This window comes from Pinus tabuliformis, chromosome X, assembly GCF_031772625.1.
Source record: "Pinus tabuliformis cultivar Carrire ecotype Pingquan chromosome X, CPIR1, whole genome shotgun sequence".
In the NCBI taxonomy this organism is placed as follows: domain Eukaryota; kingdom Viridiplantae; phylum Streptophyta; class Pinopsida; order Pinales; family Pinaceae; genus Pinus; species Pinus tabuliformis.
Window position 1 is genome coordinate 27,901,315 of NC_142308.1, and position 22,796 is coordinate 27,924,110.

The window sequence follows — 22,796 nt, forward strand, 5'->3', positions numbered from 1 at the left end:
GTGATTTTATGGTTTTATCATGTTAATGATCTTTATTGCTCATCTCATATTTTGCTCATAATTCTTAAAAGTAATCAACTTTCACTTTAACCTCTCTTAGAACCTCACATTTCTTTAACTTAGTTTTCCATTTAGGGACCACCCCCCATAGCTAATCCAGGAGATAGCTTAAACGAAGAGAGAAGGGATTTAGTGTGACAACCCCTTCTCTTAGTTCCCTGCCACCAACCACACCTTGTGGGGTTGAAGGTTTTTTCTCACTGACTTGTTGGTAGGTGTAGGCAGCAGGAGTAACACGCATCAAAGCTCATATGCAGATAACCACATCACTAACTAAAACTGCATGTACTGCAACAAATGATGAACCCAAATATCTGATAATGGTATACTCCAAGATGCCTCAGGTCATCCTTATGACCTGCTACCAATGCTCTCAAACTTTGCCCGCAGAGAGCTACCGACATATATTTTTTCACTCCTGCTAATCACTGATCATACACTACTTTCTATGTCTCATGTAAATGAGTTGTATAACAAGGTCATTATCACTTATCAAGAGTCATGTCAAGTCAAAGATGCTGCAGAAGTGACGCAGAGGGTCAGAGAGGCTGCGCAGAGCCTCAGAGGGCTGATGCAGAGGGTTTCAGGCTGATGCAGAGGCCAGGAGGGCTGACGCAGTGCTTCAGAGAGGTGTTGGAGAGGGTTTCGTGGAGCAGACTTTCAGGATATCTGCTTCCAAAGAGAGGTATTACTGCCAAATTATTTTCTCTATCGAGTGAGCCAGTTTGACACCCAGTGTACTCAAGAAAAGATGCTTAATAATAAAACCCTCAGAACTGCTGCATCGGTTTTCCCAAGTTTGGTTTTTCCAGGGACGATTGTCCAAAAATAACGGTGTCCCTTGTGTGTTTGTTTATTTCTTTCAGTTGTTGATCTGTAGATGGTTGAGACTCTACTGTGTTTATTTCAGTATTTATATGGTTAAATAACTTGTTAGTAATTAAACAAGTAGGCGAAATAAACCAGAGAATACAGAGAAATTTCTAACGAGTAATACTTAGAAATTTCAACAGAGGCAGCGCAACAACCAAAAGGACTGACGTTGGGCCAATCTGGGCCCACGCAGGCCTGACGTAGAGCCAGAAGGGCCAACGCAAAAGTAGTAATTGCCTTCACGCAGAAAGCTGAAACTGTCGGGGAACTGCCGGAACAGCCGGGAAGGTTGACGCAGTAGGCAGAAGAGACATTGCAAGGCTGACACAGGGACTATGCAGGGCCAACGCAGAGATAGCAGGGGTTAGCCAGTTTTGCTGCCAGATCAGCCGAAATCTGCCGGGTGAAGTGAGGTAAAACTCACTCAGTTTTCCGCCATTGTATTTTCTCTGTCATTGGTTTGTCGAGAGGGCAACCATCACTATATTCAGAATTACTGCTTAATAATAGAAAACCCTCAGAGCTACTGCACGGGTTTTCAGGCATTGGGTTTTTCAGGGGACTATTTTGTCCAAAAATAACTGTCCTATGTATCTTGTTCTTTGCTCAGTTTTCTGTTTCATGTAATCAAATTTTAAGTAGTGTAGGTTGTAGAAGTAATTTGCTTCAGTATTTAGAGAATAACTTGATAATTATTAAAATCAAGTAGGTGAAGTAGATTCAAATTTGTTGCAGTAGGGGTTCCTTGAGACTAGGAATTTTCACATGGTATCGGAGCGTTGATTTTGAAATAGGAAGAGCAGATCCAACGCTGAGCAGAGAGGCAAAAAGCTGCACTTGGCAGCAATTCGAATCCCCTTGAAGGGATTGCGCAGTCCTTGCCGAGAAGCAAAGATTCCAAGGAAATCTCTTTCTGAGAGAGTCGACAGAGAGGTACGATTTCCAGTTCACGAGCTTGCAGAGGCAGAGGGCGTGACGCAGAGCCTCAGCGCAATGCTTTAAGGACGCAGTTTCTGCTAGGGCAGAAATCCATTGGAAAAGAGCGAAGACACATAGAAGGGAAATTTTCTCCTCAGAGAACTTTTTGCCAAAAAGTTTGAATTTCTCACTTGCCGGGCAACAATGCTGGGCAGTGACTAGAGGAGTCAGTTCGACATTTGGGTGAGATGGAATCACATGGGCTCAGAGATCAGGACATGTTGGAAGGAGCTTCCAACTATGTCATATGGAAGACCAGAATCTTAGTTGTTCTGGAGGAGTACGATCTCGAAGCCTACATCAAGAGTGTTGTGGTTGTTCCTGCTAACAATGATCAAAAGAAGTACAAGGCCGAGCAGGGGAAGGCGAAGAGGTTCATACTCGATGGAGTTCGAGATCATGTGGTCTCACACTTGTAGGGCAAAGATACAACCCGAGAAATGTGGGAAGCTTTGTCTTCACTGTATGAAGGTTCTTTTGAACAACGAAAGATGTACCTAGAACAAAAGTTGCAACGGACATTGATGCAAAAGGGAGAAGGAGTTAACTCCTATCTTCAACGTCTTCAGGACACCAGAGACCAGCTTGTTGCAGTGGGGTCTACTCCTCAGTGTATCGCGATGGTAAGGATGACCCTGAATGGAGTCTCGGATGAATGGCAAGTCTTTGTCCAAAGTATATTGGGCAGGGAAAGACTACCTTCATGGGAGGAGATGTGGGCAACCCTTCAACAAGAAGAATTAAGGAGGGATCTGGTTAAGGTCAACCTCAATGGCAGCAGTGGGAGTGGCACGAAGACCAAGGAGGAGGAGGAGAACGCAACTCTAGCATCAAAGGGACAACAGAAGCAGAAGCGGAAGAAGGACATTTCGAAGGTGAAATGTTTCAGATGTGGCGAGATGGTTCACTTTGCATCCCAGTGTCCTTTTGAAGCAAAAGGATAAGGATGAGAAACATGATCCTAACACTGCTCTAGCAAAAATTGATGAAGATGAGTTTTCCATGAGTGACCACGCATCTCCAGGAGGGAAATGGGGCGACATTGAGCTGTAGTCGGGAAGGCTACATGTGGGCAGGATCCTTGAGGAGTCCACCTCTTGGATCAATTCCTTGCTACGGCAGCTTGAGATTTAGCAGTATCAAGATGGACTTTGTGTTAGATGATGCAGTGGATTGTTTGGAGAGATAGATGCAGTAGCTTGAGAGCAAGGATTGATCATTGCAGAGTAAGGTTTGTAGCAGTGCAGATGGCACAGTGCAAAAGTCAGCAGCAACGCAAAATATTCAAAGGGTCAGAGACTAGTAGCAGTTAGATTCCAACATTCATGGTATTATGCTGAACATAGTTAAGTTCAGTATTTTTGGATGTTTTTTAGTTGCTTCTCTCAACAATTGAGTTGCAATACGAATGCAATGTTAGTAGTGGTAGTGCTAGCAGCATAGTAGATGCAGCATTTGAGAGGGAGTTGTAGTACAAATGCAGCAGTGGAAGTGGCAGTGTCATGGGTAGCAGTACAGTAGCAGCAACAACATAGTGTTGGTGGCAACAATAGTGCGGAAAGGAGATGCTTCAGAAACAAGGCAACATGTAGTTGGACATTGTTGCTAGAGCACTTTCCTCACTAAGAAGGAGTGTTAGTTTTTGGTAGCATCGGATGTGCTCTAGCCATGAAAATTGGTGGAGAGGCTAAGGCACATGAGTTCTAAAGAACCCAGAAACCGTTTGGTGAAATTCCACCCGGATTGTATTTTATTAAAATAATTAATATTTTTAATGGGGTTCTTAAGTCTAAACTTAGGAAATTAAAGTATTAATGGGTATTAATCAAAATATGGGTGAGAATGATCTAGAAGGCAGATCAAGTCAAGTTTTAATCTTAGCCGTTGATTAGAGACTTAATATCAGCTGTTGAAGTCTCAACAAGAAAAGTGTAAGAAGGAGGCTTGGGGTTCATTTAGAAACACACACACGGAGAGAACAAATTGATCTCAAGTTCAATTTCTGGGGCTAGGAAGCTGAGAATTCAAACTGAGTGATCAGTTGCAGCAGAGGGGCAGGGATAGTTTGCGAATATTGACAGAGAGGCGAAGAGAAGCTAGTGGAGGTAGCGCAGCAACTAGAAGGATTGACGCTGGGCCAATCTAGGCCCATGCAGGCTTGACGCAGAGATAGAAGGGCCAGCGCAGAAGCAGTAGCTGCCTTCACGCAGAAAGCCGGAACTGTCGGGGAACTGCTGGAACAACCGAGAAGGTTGACGCAGTAGGCAGAAGAGACAACGCAGGGTTGACGCAGAGCTTGAAATTCTGACGCATGGCCTACGCAGGGCCAGCGCAGAGATAGCCAGGGTTAGCCAATTTTGCTGCTGGATCAGTCAGACTCTGCCGGGTGCAGTGAGGTAAAACTCACTCAGTTTTTTGCCATTGAGTTTTCTCTGTCACTGGTTTGTTGGGAGGGCAACTAGCATTGTATTCAAAATTACTGCTTAATAAGAGAAAACCCTTAGAGTTGTTGCTCTGGTTTTCCCGCATTGGGTTTTTTTGGGGACTATTTTGTCCAAAAATAATTGTGTCCTATGTATCTTGTTCTTTGCTTAGTTTTCTGTTTCATGTAATGAAATTTTAAGTAATGTAGGCTGCAGAAGTAATTTCCTTCAGTATTCAAAGAATAACTTGATAATTATTAAAATCAAGTAGGTGAAGTAAATTCAGATTTGTTCTAGTAGGGGTTCCTTGAGACTAGGAATTTTCACACACACGTGGGTTTTATAATGTATAGGAGGGAGCAATCGTGGTACATGAGGTGCCTCGACCTTGATGTTTCCAACCTTCTTTATATGCCTTTTGCCTTTTATGATTTTCTTTGATTAATTGCTCGGGGCTCAAGGGGTAAGAGTATTATGCATAAGATATAACAGTGAATACCCCTTTTTAATGTAGGGCGGTTCATTTCCCAAGAGGGGTTGGGACAAACATGGGTTCCTATATGATGAAGGAAGTTCATAGAACCTGTAGGAACTAGGGTGATGGCCATGGTGATGGGGTAGAGCTCATGTATTAGCTTTTTCCCACATGCTAAATGTGTTTGTCTTGGCCATCTTTTGCATTTTGTGGTACATTTTCCTGTTGACTGTGGCCAAATATGTTTTTATCTTTCTTTTTGGTTGCATCAACCTCCGGGGCATCATTCCAAGCCTAACCAAAGGTGTGGGCAAGGGTAAGGTGCGAGCTAACCCTATGTGGAACTAGTGGAGGAATGTGGACCCAGGTGGGAGAGATGATGCATGGGGTAATAATGAGTGGAAAGGGGGTAATATAAGCAGATAAGGGAGCGAGACCATGCCACAAAAATCAGGGTTTCCCATGAAATACCATCCCTAAAGCGAAATTGTCAGTAAAAGAGATCCCACGGGACTAGAATGCAAGGTTAATATCCAAAAGGTGTCTAGGGGACAAGGGCACAGACCTAACCCATTCTTTTCGCTGAATCCCCCCGTTAATCGATGCCCAGAAGTGTCCATGATAAGCAAACTACAATACTCAATTACCAAATGACAAGGCATACTTTTAGGTTCGGGAGGCCCACCTTCAAACATACGATCATGGAAGATGGGCGAGGGACCACATGGCTACTTAGGTGGTAGAGAAATGGCACAATGAGCTAGCTGGTGGTTGCAAGGGCCTGGTGGCTACCGACTGAGGACCATCTTGGAGAAAATATTTCTCCTAGGGTTATCACCCACAAAATGGTGGGTAACAGGCCTTACTAGATTTTTCGCGGCCTTTTGTTTTGGAGTGTGATGCATCAGTGGAGGGCATTGGAGCAGTTTTGACGCAGGGAATTCATCTGATTGCTTTCGAGAGCTGGAAGTTACAAAGCCATGAGAGATTATATTCCATATATGATAAAGAGATATTGGCCATTATGTATGCGTTGGCCAAGTTCCAACAGTATTTTGTGGGCAATGGGTTCAAGGTGAAGATAGATCACAATAGTCTTCGATTCTTTTTGGAGCAGAGGGAGCTTCAGGAGAGGCAACAAAAGTAGGTTAGTAAGATCCAGGCTTATGATTTTGAGATAGAGCATGTCAAGGGCAAGCAGAATGTCGTGGAAGATGCACTATCTAGGAGGCCCGCAACACTCTCACTCATTGATATTACCTAGGATTGAAAGGCACAGTTGTTGGTAGAGTACTCCAAGAATCAGTAGGCTCGCGAGATCTTGGATGGTGCTTTTGGGGATGACAGATATCAGGTGATGGATGAGGTCATATATTATAAGGATCAGATATATTTGGTGCCAGGTTCACAATTGAGGGAGAAGATTTTGCATGTAGCACATGACTCACCCATGGCAGGCCATCAAGGGTTTTTCAAAACCTACCGGACCATTAGGGAGCGTTTTACTTGGAGAGGCCTCAAGGAGGATGTTCTGAGGCATGTTCGGGAGTGTGATGTTTGTCAGAGGAATAAGGGGGAGCAAACACATCTAGTTGGCTTACTTCAACCCCTTCCGATTCCAAAGAGAAAGTGGGAGAGCATCTCTATGGATTTAATCACTGGACTTCCAACAATAAAGGGGCATGATTGTATATATGTGGTGGTGGATAGATTGACCAAGTTTGCTCATTTCTCCGTTATTCCATCTAGATCCTCAGCTTCACAGATAATTGAACTTTTTTTCAGGGAGGCATTCAGGTTGCATGGTCTTCCCAAGTCCATCATCAGTGACGAGATAGCAGATTTATGGGGGCATTTTGACCGGAGTTATCCAGATTGGTGGGCATTGAGCTCACTCCTAGCATTAGCTACCACCCCCAGACAAATGGGTACACAGAGATTGTGAATAAATGGCTGGAGGGATATTTGCGAAACTATGTGTCGGGGCAGCGACGCGCATGGGTGAAGCGGCTTCACTTGGGGGAGTACTGCTACCACAACACTCACCATATGTCTATCAGAATGTCACATTTCCGTGCCCTTTATGGTTATATGCATTTTCTTTTGCTGACATGATTTGTTTAGACAACCGGGCCCCTGGGGCAAAGGATTGAATACAGGAGTGCTAGGAGATCTTGAGGGCTCTCAAAGACAACTTGCAAACAGTGTACAACCAACACAAGATGTATGCAGACAGGCACCGTGTGGATAGACATTTTGAGGTTGGGGACTTGGCTTTCTTACGTCTTCAGCCGTACAGGTAGTCTACACTAAAGAAGAAGGGAGCTGAGAAGCCCAAACCACGCTTTTATGTGCCGTATAGAGTGATCCGACGAGTTGGAGAGGTGGCCTATGATCTAGAGCTTCCACTAGGGAGCAAAGTGCATAATGTGTTCCATGTGTCTTGCGTGAAAAAGGCCCTGGGACAACAGGTGACAATTGCCACAAAGTTGCCACCCTTAGATGATGAGGGACAATTGATTTTAGTACCTGAGACCATCTTGCTGGAGAGGGAGAGGAGGCTCAGGAACATGACTATTAGAGAGTATCTTGTCAGGTGGAAGGACTTACCAGAGGAGGATGCCACTTGGGAGGGAGAACAAGTTCTACAACATCCAACATTGCAGTTGCTTGAGGACAAGCAACCTTTGGGTAGGGAGGACTGCAATGTCCCCAATAATTATTTTTTCTAAGTAAAATATTCATTTTTGCAATTTTGGCGATATAAACTATTTTGGAAAATAAAACTTAGGAAAAGTGGGTTGAGGTGCCACTCACTTTATTTTTGGGAGAAATAAACATTAGAGAAAATAAAATAATTTTGTTAAGTGGATGAAGAGGCCACCAAAAAGGGAATTCAACCTCCACTTGAGAAATTTGCACTAGGAAGAAGAAAAGGAAAAGAAGGGGAGTTCGAACTTGTGGAGAGAGGGGACCCACCAAAGGAAAAGGACCAACATCTATAAATAGCACATGAGGGCTCCATTTTTGCATCTTTTGCTCATCTATTGTTGGATATCGAACTCGCTCTTGGACGTTGTTTAGCAGAAGAGGAGAAAAGTTGTTTAGCTCAAGGGTTTCAAGTGAAACTCACTCTCATTTTGGAAAAATTCGAGTGTTTCCCTAGTGAGGCTTCGGGGAGTCTATTCTAGAGCTTCCATTTGGATTCATTGCAGAGATTACATTCAGAAATTTGCATTTCCTAGGCGCAAAATAGGAAATTTAAAGTGCATGTGGAACAATCCCTTACCATTATAGATTTCGGGCTTTTGCAAATAATTTTCTTATGTGTGGAAGAGGAATTTGGCACAATTTTTCAGAGCTAATTCAGTGTTAATTGGTTGGGCCGTATTTCTCTTTCTAGGGGCTGCGCAGGGGTTGGAGAATAGAGATTTTCCCAGGGGTTGGAGCTTGAGATTGCTTGGAGATTTTAGTTGGAGAAGTTTGCTATTTTTCGGAGGGTATTTTGCTATGCTGCCAGGAAATGTGGGTTTGGGGATGGGGACGGGGACGGGTACGCCACTTTTTGAAAACGGGTACGTGGGTTTGTTGGGGGTATCTATATATATATATATATATTATATTTTATAAATTATAATTTATATGAATTTGTATATTTTTCAACTTTAAACAAGAAAAATAAAATATTTATGACTTAAACTTAAAAGATTTAAACAAGCACATCATTGAACATTCACATTGAAATTTCAAATTTCTAGTTTGATATCAATTTGCTTTACTATTTTCAATTTTGTAATTGAGACAGTGAGCACTGAGTACCTGTCACATATTGTCTCAGAAATCAAGAAATCAAGAGTGCTTTTCAAGCTGTGGACTACATTTACCTTTCATTTTTTTGGAAACGTGGCTTTGCCATTGCTTCTAAGTTTATATGCAGTGTTGTCCAAGCACCAAAACAACAAATTTCTATGTTTAATTTTGAGTATTCCTACAGCCCATTTGCAAAATGATAAATCTCTATGCTTCATTGTTGGGAAAATGGGTAAACCGTAATAGTAGTTCTATATGCCTGTCCAAACATCAAAATGATATGCTTAATTTTAAATTTTTAAGTATTCTTATTGCCCATGTTCAAAATCTTTGTGCATTGTGCAGTGGTTATGGTGGGTTTTGCATGCACTGTGCAGTCACAGCGGTATCCAAAACAACAAAACAATGGTATCCATGTTGCGACATTCCAATGGCAAATGTTGCAACAAGGAAAGAAATGACATACGGGTGGGGTTTTGACTTAAAAGTGGGTTTTTATTTAATAAAAGAATTAATTTTTTATTGCCCCCCGCCTCCGATGAACCCGCCAAGCACCCATTTTTGGGTTCGGCGCACCCACTACATGGAACAAACCCGTTTAATGTTTATGAAGTACCGGGTTCATACAAGACACACCAGGTTCTTTCGGGTTCGTTTGAGAGGTACCTATTCCAACCCCTGGTTCTTGGGGATGGGAACCCAGGATGAGTTCGAGAACCCCACCCCTGGGTTCGTGAACCCGTGCAACACAGGTATTTTGTGTTCAACTTCTCAACTATTTGGAGGAGGATTTTTGCCATTTCTTAGCAGTTTCTCTCTCGTGGGACGCAAAACTGTGTAGCTGGGAATTTCACACTTCTTGGGCATTCCAGGTCAGCTGGAACTAGCTCAAAAGATTTTTGGGTTTGGTTGGATTGGGTCTGAGGAGCTTGTTACCACTCAAACTAGCAGGGGACCTAAGGGAAACCCCTAAAGGGCAAATGCTAGACCAAGGGAAACAAATGGAGTCTTAGCCCACTGTCACCTCGGCTAAGGCTCCCTTCTATTTACGGACTTTCACCGATGGGAGGAGACCCGATATGTATGGAGTCACTAATGAATGATAAGTCAATGGATATGAGTGACCCAAACCCTTTCCCATAAGGTTTTGAAGGATGGAGCTTGCTTGCTTTCTAAGCAAGGTACTATGCGCTTCTAGGGAAAGGAAGAGGATTTTGGGGGTTAGGTGTATGGGAATAGGCTTTGAAAGGAGTTCCTCACACCCTAAATCCTTGTTAGAATTGGTATCCCAGATGGTTCTTGAAGAATGGTCCTTTGAAGGAGCGGGACCACACGGGGCCAAGTGGACCCGATCTAGGGTATGAGGAAGGTATGAAACAATCAATGATATTCTTACCCTAGACATGGTGGGAAGGATCAAAGAAATAGTGTTGTTTTGACCCTGGGAAGTGCTAGCCTTGGGAATGGCAGGGCAAGTTTTGGTCTTAGAGCTAGGGCTTGTCTGTTCTCCCAACTCCAATGTTGGAATGTCTTCAAATTTGGAGGACGGCTAGAGGAAAGGCCAAAGCAGGAGACCTTAGAAGATCAAACTTTTTTAGTGGCTAACTTGTCGGGAAATTGATGCCCTAGGGACCCAATGTGGCTAGACTTGGGAGAAGGTGAAAGAATAAGTGTTTTGGTGACCATCTTTGGTAGATCAGTGCCTTAATCCTTGGGAGTGTTAGAGTCGGTCTGGTCAGCCCTCCGTCAGAGATCAAACTCTTTGTACATTTCAAATTTAGGTGTCCCGCTCCATTCACTTAGCTGCATTTCGCTAGGGACATGCCATGATCTGACGGAGAAAGTCATGCTAGTCATTTTCCCTCATGTCTGGCCCCTGCTGGTTCAGGTCTTGGTCCATAATCACTGAAATTCATGATAGTCAAGGTCTGGTCATATTACAGGACAAAGTCATCTTTTATGTTTGGGTCTAGGAAACCAGAAATGTGATCTTTGAGAAACATGTCCAGAACAAGCCATGCAGGCTAGAGGGAGACCTTATACAGCTATGGTTCCAAAAGCTTCATCATCACCTGAAGAGACATCGACTCTTCTTCAAAACTCTGTTTTGAAGAAAAGTCAAACAAGGTCAACTATGACAAAATTTTCCAAAAAATCGCCAGTTGACTTTTTCAGATGCAGTCAGGGTTTCCATGGCCAAATGCCCAGTCACACAGTCCCCGCAAAGAAATGCCGAAAATTTCATCATGAGAGCCAAAATTTCAAAGAAAAATGAAAATCAGGGTGTTTTAAAGTCAATGAAAAAAGTGCAAAACACAAACATTAGAAAGTGGGTTTTCAAAGAAGAAAAAATCAAACCCATCTCTCCCAAGCCTATATATACTTGTTGTGGGCCAAAGCAAAGCCATTTGTGCTCTTGCAAGCTTGGGAGAGACATTGCTAAGGTAAGAGAGCAAAGTGTGAGGAAGTTGAGTGAGTGAGAGCCGGTTTCGAGGAGCGCGGCGCATACACCAGGGAGCGCGGCGCATAGGCAGCCTGCCTACCATTCAGATTTTGCAAGGGCGCGACGCACACCTAGTGCACGGCGCACTGGGCTTGGAGCGCGACGCACACGGCCAGGGGCATAAAAACAGTGCTAATCATTCCAAATCTCGGCGAAGGCTAGCAAATCAAGAGGTAGGCCCTGTTGACACCTCTCCTCTCGCAAATTTGTCAATGATTTGCTGTGCATAAGAAATTTAAATGGTACCCCAAAAGCATAAGATCGACCATGAAAAAATCATCAAGAAAAATGAGAAATGGGGTCGCAAAATGTGATGATAAGCACCAAGGTTCAGCTCCCCTCCCCTGGTCCCCTCACTCCTCATCGTTCCCGCCTCTATCCTGCCATGGTTCCTAAAGAAACCACCCTAAAACTGCCCTAAAACCCTCTCCCCTGTTTTTCAAGCAAGCTGGGCGACGTTTACAGTGCACGGCGCACACACGAGGTGGCACGGCGCACTCAGGGCGCGCGGCGCACTGGGAGCCCGGCCACAGTGCAAAATTGCCACTGGCGCGGTGCATACCCGGCGCGCGGCGCACTGGGCAGAGCGCGCGGTGCATACACGGCGCGCGGCGCACTGGGCAGAGCGCGCGGCGCACTGGGCAGAGTGCGCGGCACACATTCTTATAAGCCCAAAAATGCACTAAATTGCCTAAAATTTTTGTGAATAATCCTTACCGATTCACCATGTGGTTAAAAAAAAAATCCTCAAGTAGCCCAACTACCTTCACCATTGGCATTTAAAACTTGAAAAGGAATATGATTTTGATGACCATGAATCAAATGTAAAATTTTTAAAAAAAGTAAAACAAAGATGACACAAAGAAGGTCAAAAAGCTAGGGTTTTGCTACAGTGACATTATTGCTAAAATGTGCTCCTGCCCTACCTCTATCAGCTAATTCCCCTGTAGTAGTTTCCCCTAATAATCACCCTAGCTCCACTGTAATCATATCCATTTGTTCCCTTTATTCCTATGGCTCAAATTATCCAAGCCCTACCCCATCAACACCATACCCAAAACACTCCCAAATCCCTGATAAATTTCTCCTTTTAAACCCCTATTCCCCTTTTCATCATCCCCCTCCTAACACTCCCTGTTTTATTGTCCCCTTGGTGACAGATTTTCAGAGCATCTATCAGTTTCATTGGATTCAGAGGGCAGCATAAAACTCAGGGTACAAACAGCAGTAATGGCATCAGAAAATTCATCAGAGTATGAGGAGGGGACCCACAGTGACACATCTTCAGGAGAGAGGGCTCATAGGAGACATCACCGGAGCGGCAGACATCTTAGAGATGAGCCAAACACCCTCACTGAGCTGCAGGCATGCCCACTTGCTATGTCTTGTTTCCAGCACTTGGCATGTTATGAATTTTGTCAAAGGGTGGCGAATGTCAAAGTCCATCATGAGTTGGCCCGCCTTTTTGCACTTCATCTACAGGGAGGTCAATCTGTCCTGGCTGGGGTCACTTTCACATTGACACCGGAAACCATATCAGTGGCAACAGGAATACCGAACATTGGGGAACAGTGGCATAAGAAAAAGAAGGTGGAGAGGCATCACTATGAGCCCTACATCAAGAACAACTGTTTGAGCCAGCTCACCAGAGTTTTTCCATTCAGGTTTTTGAGGGACGAGTATGCCCCACTCATGAGATTGATCATGAAGTATTTCAGTTGCGAGGGGAGGTTTTCTCGCCTTTATGCATATCATATCAGGTTGCTCATGCACTTCACCCGGGTGAGGATGATGAGCCTCCCATTTTTCATTTGCAACAACATTGAGAAGATGAAAAACTTCATGCAGCGCAAGACCCCTCGACAGCAGCTAAACAGTGTCTATCATTTTGCTCTCATCCAGATTTTGGTGGACCATCAGTTGGGATTGCAGGGTATTGCTTGGGAGGACTTCATCTCCCGTGATTTCTTCAGCGCTCCACTGGTGGTATCAGAGGCAGAGCATGAGGTGGGGGGTCCTTCACATCAGTTTGAGCGCCATGAGACTGCCACCATGCCAGTATACATCACATACCAGAAGGGCAGTAGACCATTGTTCGCAGCAGCAAAGCGAGTGTTATCTCCACCCGGGGTGGAAGGGGCCTCGCTTCCGACATCAGCACCACAAGAGCAGGGTAAGGGCAAGGAGCCAGTGCAGGAGGAAGGGCCATCAGGTGAGCAAGAGACTGAGTTTGTTCTCCTCCAGGATGATGAGATAGATGCAGAACCTACAAATGCTGAGCTGGGAGAGATCATTCAGGAGCAGCAGTCAGTGATTGAGAACCTATCCCTGGACTTGGAGAGGTCCAAGTGGAACGTGCAGTATCTGGAGCAAAGGAACAAGCAACTTGAGGATCGGCTAGCTGAGATAGAGTTGCAAATGATCAAGGAAAACCGGCGACACATCCTGGCAGCACAAGGCAGACCTATGGAGCAAAGAGACGAGGACCGGGAGTATGTGTTAGAGAAAGTGAACATTCACTTGGAGCAGCAGTTGGATAAAGCTAACAGGGAGAAATACATGTTGAGGCGCTTGATTCATCACTACCAGGCCCAAAACATGAGCTCCAAAGCAAGAATCAAGAGCCTAAAGGCAAAATTGAGCAAAGCGACAAAAGAGGCAAAGGAGGCAAAGGAGCAAGATCGGCTTCGAATCTTGGCTGAGGCTTCCTTGGCACAGCATAGCACTTCATAGGGAACCTCCAGCCCAAATTTCAAAAAATTTGGGCAAATTTTGGTCACAGGCACATTTTTTTGGACACAAAACAGGAAATTCCTCCCTGTGCGCCGCGCCACTGGCGCAATGCTAAAAATCTAGGACTCTAATCGAGGAACGGCTTGCATATTTGGATTCAGCATCGAAAAATACTACTACTGGTGTCCGGGCAAGAAATTTTGACAAGATCTGGGTCTCCTAAAGGTTAAAAAAAACCCAAAAATGGCCTCTCTGCCACTTTTTTGACACACAAAAAGCAGTCTTGGGAGAATGAAGATTTGGAGGGGCAAATGAGCACCAAATTGGAAAATTCCAGTGGGGTTAGAAAGTAGACAGGACAGGCTTTCCAACAAGCCCACTTGGGCACATTTTGGACACCTACAAGTGCCCCAAAATAGGCTCCAAAGTGGCGCGATGCACAGAGAATTTGGCGCGGCGCACAGAGGAAAAAACTGCCAATTTGCTCCCGTTTCGCGAAATTTCGGGTCGCGACTTCTCCAAGTGGGCCCGGTCATCTACACTTCGGTTTTTTGGCACCAAAGGCAGCATTTAAAGAGTTTTCTCTCCAAATGGGCATCTATCCAAGTGGCAAAAGAATGCAAAGGGTCACCCCAACCAAATGTCATGCTTGAGAGCGCTGCACCTGTAGCTGATGGTTGGCTCTCCATCTCCTTTTCGTAATGATTTGAGTAACTTACCAACCCCTGGGCGTTCTATCTCTTCCTCACACATTCTATATATTGTATGCAAGTTATTTGCAAAGGGTTGGTTGGCTTGTAACTTCTGGGAGACTGTGGGAAAGAAACTCTGTTTCTGCACTGTGTATTTTTGACAGAGAATTAATGAAAGGCAGCGGCTCTGTTTCATGAGATTCTTGTGGTTGTGAGTGTAGCAAATGTGTTCTTATGTTCCATATGTATCTTGTTATGTTTCATAATTCATTTCATGTTTCATTTCAGTGAAATTTTCTAAGTGAGATTAGGTAGAATTCAATTTATATTGCTCTGCCTGTGGGAAAATTTCATGTGCAGTGTTACTCTTCTGTTGAAAAGGATTCATGCGACCATGCCCTTTTCACTCTCTTCAGCAATCTTTCCATTCCGTGTTACCTTAAGCCGAAATTGCTGCGCTTTCCGCCTACCTTGCCTCACGGAATAATCTGTGCCTTCATATTCAATTCTCTGTTCTTTGCTGAGCGCCAGTCCCATATACATCCCAGAAGCTCGGTCATTCATAAAATTGTTTCCAAAATCCCTTTTCACTTACTAGCCTAAGGTAAATATTGCATTGTAAGTCATCTCAGGCCATTTTGCTTATCCATTCGCTGAGCGTGACTTGGAGAGAGCCCTCTCCTGCTCTGGTAGGGCTAGCTACCAGACTAAGCGTGGTTTGTGGTTACCCTAACTTTTGCCTTCCTTCAACCTAAGGCAGATTTAGGTGCTAACAGGGAGAATGGAGTCTATGTTGATTATGTGTAAGATTTATTGGTTCCCAGTCAAGGAGGCTTCAAAATTACTTCACAAACCCCTCTAGGTCCAATGAAAGCAATCTTGCAACTTTTATACTTCAAATGCACAAGAGGAATGTCTTATCAAGGTTAGTTTTACCCCTAGGAGATTTCGCCCATACTACATGGCCCATACTTGGAGAGAAACGCTACAATAGAGACAATCCCACAATATTAAGCAATAATTTGCATGCAACAATTAACCCTAAAACAACAAAAATCCCAATCTAGCATATGTGACAAAAGTAACATGAATAACAAAAAAATTTCGTACTTACATGCAGTAGATTATATCCAACCATTCACAAATGAGAATAGAGAAGCTCCAAGCCCCAAGGGTTAGCTCAACTGGTCAAATAAGTGCTTTGCCGTTCGGGAGGTCACAGGGTCAATTCTCCCCGAAGCCCTTGGGGTTAGGCCTAGCTATTGGCTGCGAGGCTTGATACCCTTGATCAAGCTCAGATATTTCTGTGGACATAGCGGCCACCCAGTGACCGCGGGTATCCATGAACCACCAGAAAAAAAAAAAAAAAAAAAAAAAAAAAAAAGTAGAAAGAAGAAGAAGCTCTAAGAGAAGATAGACCAATAACCATACATCAAAATTCATCCATAAATGCTCCAATTCATCCTCTAGGAAAAAGTGCGAAATTCTCTAAAGAAGAGAGAGAGATCCAATCCAAAGTGATGATGAGAAATGATATCACCTCACTTGTATTTATACACATCTTAAGAGTTCGAATTAGCCTCCTTGACCTACATAAGCCCCAAAAATAAAATAATGTGCTAATAATACTACTTTTGGTGACAAGCCCACCAAACTAGCTCATAAATGAAAAAGTACGCCTCTCAAGAGGTTGAATAATAAACTATGCATGTCATAGGGCCCTCTAAGAGACCTAATGAGGTCCATGGGTGCCATAATGAAAAGAAGGACCCTCAAAAGTAGTGGGCAAGGGGGTGGCCCCTTGTAATAACTTGTAGTGCTCCAAATGACATCTGGGGGCACACAAGTGTATTCATGGGTCTCCAAACAAATCGAAGATGCCTGTAGGCTGCCCTCAAGGGCTAGGATGATGGTGTAGGTGATGCCACATCATCGTGGAAGTCCTGGATCATCTGCCAAGTGTATGGTGTAGATCTGGGGCCGACTGGGCATGATGGATCAAGTGCATCCTTTTTGTCCAATAAGTGAACCACGAGCAATCTCTGAATGGCTGTGGGGATCCATGGAGTGCAATCTGCTGCTGTGGAGGTCCATGGCTCTCAACGCTTACCTTACATGTGCCAATGTAGCCCTTTGGAGGATTAGGACCCTGTATAGGGAGGCCAAACCCCAAATTGAAACCATCTGCAATCCTGCATAAGATCCAATGCGTCCCCTAGCCTTCTACTACAACAAGTCATTAGAGAAATTGAGTAAATGAGCTTACCTAATCATGGACCATAGATGGGGACTTCATAATGGCCTGCCCTTCCATAATGGGCTTCGGGATGTGCCAATGTCTCCTAAACTCCAAATGGGTTAACCAAGCACCCTATTAGGTGGTTTTTACCTCTAAAGGGGATAATATAGTCAAGGTACATCCGTTAAAAGGTGGTGGCATGTGACAGATAGGTGAATGAAATAGGGGATGAGAAGGGGCAGCCCTGGGTCACATGCTGGGGTACAAGGGTAGCTAATAAGAGGGAAGCCCACACTTTGGGTTTATAATGTGTAGGAGGGAGCAATCGTGGTACATGAGGTGCCCCGACCTTGGTTTTTCCACCCTTCTTTATATGCCTTTTGCCTTTTATGATTTTTTTTGATTAACTGCTCGGGGCTCAAGGGGTTAGAGCATGATGTGTAAGATATAGCAGTGGAATCCCCCTTTTAAGGTGGGGCGGTTCATCGCACACCAGAGGTTGGGACAATCATGGGTTCCTATATGATGAAGAAGGCTTATAGAACCTTTAGGAACCAAGGTGATGGCCATGATAATGGGGTAGAGCTCATGTATCGACTTTTTCCCACGTGCTAAAATGTTTTTGCCCCGGCCATCTTTTGCATTTAGTGGTACTTTTCTTGTGGAATGTGGCCATATATGCTTTTAACTTTCTTTTCAGCCGCATCAACCTCCGAGCTTCATTCCAGACCATGACCCAAGGTGGGGGCAAGGAGAAGGGGCAAGCTAACCATATGTGGACCCAATGGAGAAATGTGGATCCAGGTGGGAAAAATGATGGATGGGGTAATAATGAATGGAAAGAGGGTAATATAAGCGAATAAGGGAGTGGGACCACACAACCAATTTGGGGTTCCCGTGAAATACCATCCTTGAAACCAAATGGTCAGTAAAAGAGATCCCACGGGACTAGAATCCAAGGTTAATTCCTAAAAAGGGTCTATGGGACAGAAGCACAGACCTAGCCCATTCTTTCCGCCGAATCCCCTTGCTAATCCATGCCCATAAGTGTCCATGATAAGCAAACTACAATACTCAATTTCAAAATGACAAGGCATACCCTTAGATTCGGGAGGCCCACCTTCAAACATACGATCATGGCAGATGGGTGAGGGACCACATCGCTAGCTCAGGTGGTGGAGAAATGGCACATTGAGCTAGGTGATGGTTGCAAGGGGCTGTTGGCTACAGGTTGAGGACCATCTTGGAGAATTTTTTTCTCCTAGGGATATTACCCACAAAATGGTGGGTAATATGCTTCATTGCTGGGAAAATGGGTAAATCGTAATAGTAGTTTTGTATGCCTGTCCAAACATCAAAATGATATGCTTAATTTTAAATTTTTAAGTATTCTTATTGCCCATGTTCAAAATCTCTGTGCACTATGCAGTCACAGTGGTATCCAAAAAAACAAAACAATGGTATCCATGCTGCGATATTCCAATGGCAAATGCTGCGAACAATGAAAGAAATGACTAGGGTTTTGACTTAAAAGTGGGATTTTATTTAATAAAAGAATTAATTCTTTATTGCCCCCCCGCCTTCGACGAACCCACAAAGCACCCATTTTCGGGATTTGGCGCACCCACTACATGGAACAAACTCGTTTACTGTTTATGAAGTACCGGGTTCTTACAAGACACACCAGGTTCTTTCGGGTTCGTTTGAGAGATACCTGTTCCAGCACTCGGTTCTTGGGGATCAGAACCCAGGACGGCCCACCCCTGGGTTCGCCAATCCGTGCAACGTAGGGATTTTGTGTTCAACTTCTCAGCTATTTGGAGGAGGATTTTTGCCATTTCTCAGTAGTTTCTCTCTGGTAAGACGCAGAACTGTGTAGCTTGGAATTTCACACTTTTTGGGCATTCTAGGTCAACTGGAACTAGCCCGAAAGATTTCTGGGTTTGGTTGGATTGGGTGTGAGGAGCTTACAACTATTTTTTCAGAATTTTTGGAGTAGATTTGAGGGCCATAATCACAGATTGCCTCTAGTAGCAGCAACAACAACAACAGTAATTTCTGGGCCATGTGATTTTCCAGTTTGAGCAATTTCAGTTGGAGTTTTCACTTATTTTCTCACCTGGGTATTGCATGCTTGCAGCAGCAAGCCCAGGTTCCATTTTTTTCCACTGTTGTACTCATATTTTCATATTTAATACAATGGCTCAGACTTTTGTCTCCGTTCTCTTTGTGTACTGATTTGTGGCTATGTTGAAAATTTTATTTTGCTGTAGCTAATTCATGCATTTGATATTTACTGTTAATTCCTAATTAGGAACATTACATTGTCTCTGTAACAATATAGTTAAGGCATGCTTTCAAAGGTGTAATGACAAAGTTTATTTTGTTTAAATTTGAACTTATTTTATTGTTTTCTAACTTTTGTTTTTCAGAGTCTTGGTATGGGTTTGATGTTTGGATCAACACCTTTGATTTTGGCTCTCTTCATAAGTTTTCTACTTGGAACTGCATATTCAATCAATGTAAGATCACTAATTCTTGTTTAAATAATATATGGCATTTATTTTGCAAGCCATTGTATACTTGAGAGTTGGGATGATGATTAATAACTGTTTACTCTTGCATTTTGAGTAATAATCTTGGCAGCATTCTGACAAGTGTGAAGCATCCTCAGCTCTTGCTGCAAATGGACTATTCTTGATTTGATGGTAAAATTTTTCCACAGCTGCCATTCTTAAGATGGAAACGATCTGCTTTGGCTGCTGCAAGTTGCATCTTATGTGTGAGGGCAGTCGTAGTTCAAATTGCCTTTTACTTGCACATACAGGTATACACTGATGAAATACTTACCTATGCTTATCCTTTAAGGTGTCTTGACTCTTCAGAGTTTTTGAAATGTTTGTTAGATTTTCATCTAAATTTACTCTGACATTGCCAATATTCTAATGGCAAAATGCCCGTGCCACTTTTGTTATCACAAAACACGTATTAATGAAATTTGTTCTCATTAGTGTCATTAGCTAAAATTTCATCCTGGGTAAACTTTTCAGAGTTCTGTTTACGGGAGACCTGCAACCCTGACCAAGCCTCTGATATTTGCTACAGCTTTTATGTGCTTCTTCTCAGTTGTGATTGCTCTTTTTAAGGTAAAATTTAACTCCTAAAAACTGTAAAGACTAGCATAATATTTCAGATCTGCAGTATTCATTTATTTTGAAATGTTTTTTCCATACTATATTGAGTCTAGCTATACATCTTAAAAGAACACTTATCATAGTCTACATGAATGTTTTCATAATCTTAGAAGCCAAATTGTTTTAGTAGAAAGTCCTTGTTTTTGGAAATTTTGGTGCTGGCCTATAGTTTCCTTTCACCCCATGAAGGATTGGCATACTTCATAATGAATACACAATCTGTTATTTTGGAATGCTCATCTATCACATGTATAAGGTCTTGGGAAATAAGCAGTTCTTTGGAACTTATGTATGTCTAGTAGTACATGTTATTTGTAAAAACCACATTGATGTATCAATGTGATTGTAGGAACTGCTAAAATAGTCAATACACTAGTATATATTCTCCAATATATTTCTGACAGTGTTACCAAATTCTGGATTATATCCCGATAAAATCCCCAAATCACTAGTTTTTCAACCAGACTTTTCTAATTTTGCCGAGGTTTTGTTGATTTTTTCGATTTTCTCCCGACTTTACGACTTTTACAATTTTCGGACCCTTTGCTGATTTATTCCCGAGTCTGACTTTTGCAACATTGTTTCTGAGTGAGCACGAGTTTAGGTTTCCACAATCCTAAATCCTAATCAAAGTGCTTCAAGTCAAGGACCATATAGTTAGATGAGTAACAAATATACCAAAATAACTATCTTCATGGATCAAGGACTTGAGCAGATTGGATAGATATAATGGGAACGTGCCACACAACCAACAGTAATAACCTTTGGAAGTTTCTTCTCATAGGCAAAAATGATTTTAGGGCATATAAAAGGGAACTAACTACATACAATTTAATGAAATAAAATTAAACATATTCCCCCAAAATCTGTACCTTTAACAGAGCAGATTGGCAGCTTCAAGAGAACACATTGCAAAAAAACCTTCAAGGATAGAAGTTCTGGAATTAACAGCAAATGCTTGTGAGTAGATGGACCATGCCAGAACCATGTTTTATTGGGGAAAAGAAAATATTCTCTTGGGCATGATTATTGACTGTATGGAAGAGGCAGTAGATGCCATTTCTCCACATCCTCGGAAGTTAAGATCATTTAAGAACTCAACAATTCTACAAAATCTGGACTTTCACAATGATAAGTAGCAATAAGAAAGATTCAAACACATACTGTCAATTGCTGCAACTATAACTGGCACCGAGTTTATTTCCTATAATGATAACTATTTCCTTATTTATTTTAATTAGGTATGGTTTAGTTTGGACTTGAAGCATTTTAACATGATATAAGATATGACAAGATAATTTTATTAATGCCCATAAGTGACCAAAAGAGTTATTTATTGGCTCTTGAGAGTGCAGCCAGTTATAACACATTGGGGGAGTGCAAAACACTACTTCTGAAATCTAGAAGCCAAAAGGATAGAAGTGACTCTAGAAGATAAAAAGATACAAGTGACTTGGTTCTACCATGTGAGCTCTTAAACTAGTGTTCCACAGGGACGTGTCCCCTAGGATGGGGGGTGCACTCCTCACATTTCCCATGCTCCCCGGACAGTGGGACTCCTGGGGAAACGTTTCCCCATGTTCCCCTTTTGGGGAAACTCAAGAAGACACAGGGGGAAATGTTTCCCCAATGTGGGGGGTGTGTTACCCCAAAAGAGGTGCTTGTGGTTGTCCCCCATCAAAAAGGGTTGGGTATCCCCCCTGAATTTTGCTTGAAAACAATAATTTATGCATGGGGAAACCTAATATTCAAGCGAAGGGCCCTGTTACCCACCAAAATGGGTAACGCCATAGGAGGATATTTTTTTGTACATTTGACAGTTAGTTGGTCAACCAGACAACCAACATCCCTTGCCACCCACCAATAGACAATGATATGCCATGTGCCTCCGCCACTTGCATCAGCCATGTGCTTCTCACCCATTTGGCATTAGCACTTGGATGAAGGTAGGTTGCCACTCAAAAGGTACTTTGAACATTTTGCAATCGGGTGCTCATACTTGTTTTTGGGCATTTAGTATGGATACAGTCAACATGTTATCGAATGCTGTAAGACTACTCTTTGTTGTTGTTTGATAGTATGTGATTGTTGTTCACCTGCTGAAAGTTAACAAACTACTTTGTTAACTGTAGACTGTGAAAATTCATAAACCTGGAATCCCCACTGTAGCAACTGATGATATTTCTCCTACTTGTTAGATTTACATAACCAAGTTATTTGCAGTTTCCTACGGCAAACATCGAAATACATACACTGCAGCCTACACCATTTAAATTATTTGCCGAAACAAGAAACTAAACAATAGAGAAAGATACACACAAATGACACAGTTATTTTTGGACAAATGTCCCTGGAAAAACCTAATGCGGGAAAACCGGTGCAGCAGATCTGAGGGTTTTATTATTATGCAGTAGTAAAATCTGAATACATCTCTGCATGCCCTTTCGGTGATCCAGTTACAGAGAATAATCCTGATAGAGAGATTTGTGAGATTACCTCACACTATCATTGGGAATCCTGGCTGATCTAGCCCCAGAAATATTGCCCCCGACTTTTACGGCTACCTCTGCACAGTGTCTGCGTCAGCCCAACGTCAAGCTCACTGGAGACAACGTCAATCCTCTGGTTGGTCGATTTTTTGCCTAGGTGATTTGATTTCTGCCTCCCGATCTCACACCCCGGCTCCCGGCTTCTGAAACTCGAATTCCCTCTGCAAATTTCAGACTCCCTCTTGGCTTTTGCGCTGCCTTTGCATGGCTTTGCGTCAACCCCTCTGGCTCAACGCTGCCACTGTTGGATCTCCCTCTGCCTTCTCT

The 22,796-nt window shown here is 43.1% G+C and overlaps 1 protein-coding gene across 2 annotated transcripts in view; it reads left to right on the forward strand.

Annotated features, from left to right (window-relative positions):
- The window catches only part of LOC149138156 (homogentisate phytyltransferase 1, chloroplastic-like), a 259,467-nt gene that overhangs the window by 146,786 nt on the left and 89,885 nt on the right, over positions 1-22,796 (forward strand). For both annotated transcript variants that reach the window (XM_089446351.1, XM_089446352.1), the window contains exons 6-8: positions 19,219-19,308; positions 19,512-19,613; positions 19,837-19,932. In XM_089446351.1, coding sequence (XP_089302477.1) covers positions 19,219-19,308; positions 19,512-19,613; positions 19,837-19,932 — 288 coding nt within the window. The remainder of the gene's footprint in view (positions 1-19,218; positions 19,309-19,511; positions 19,614-19,836; positions 19,933-22,796) is intronic.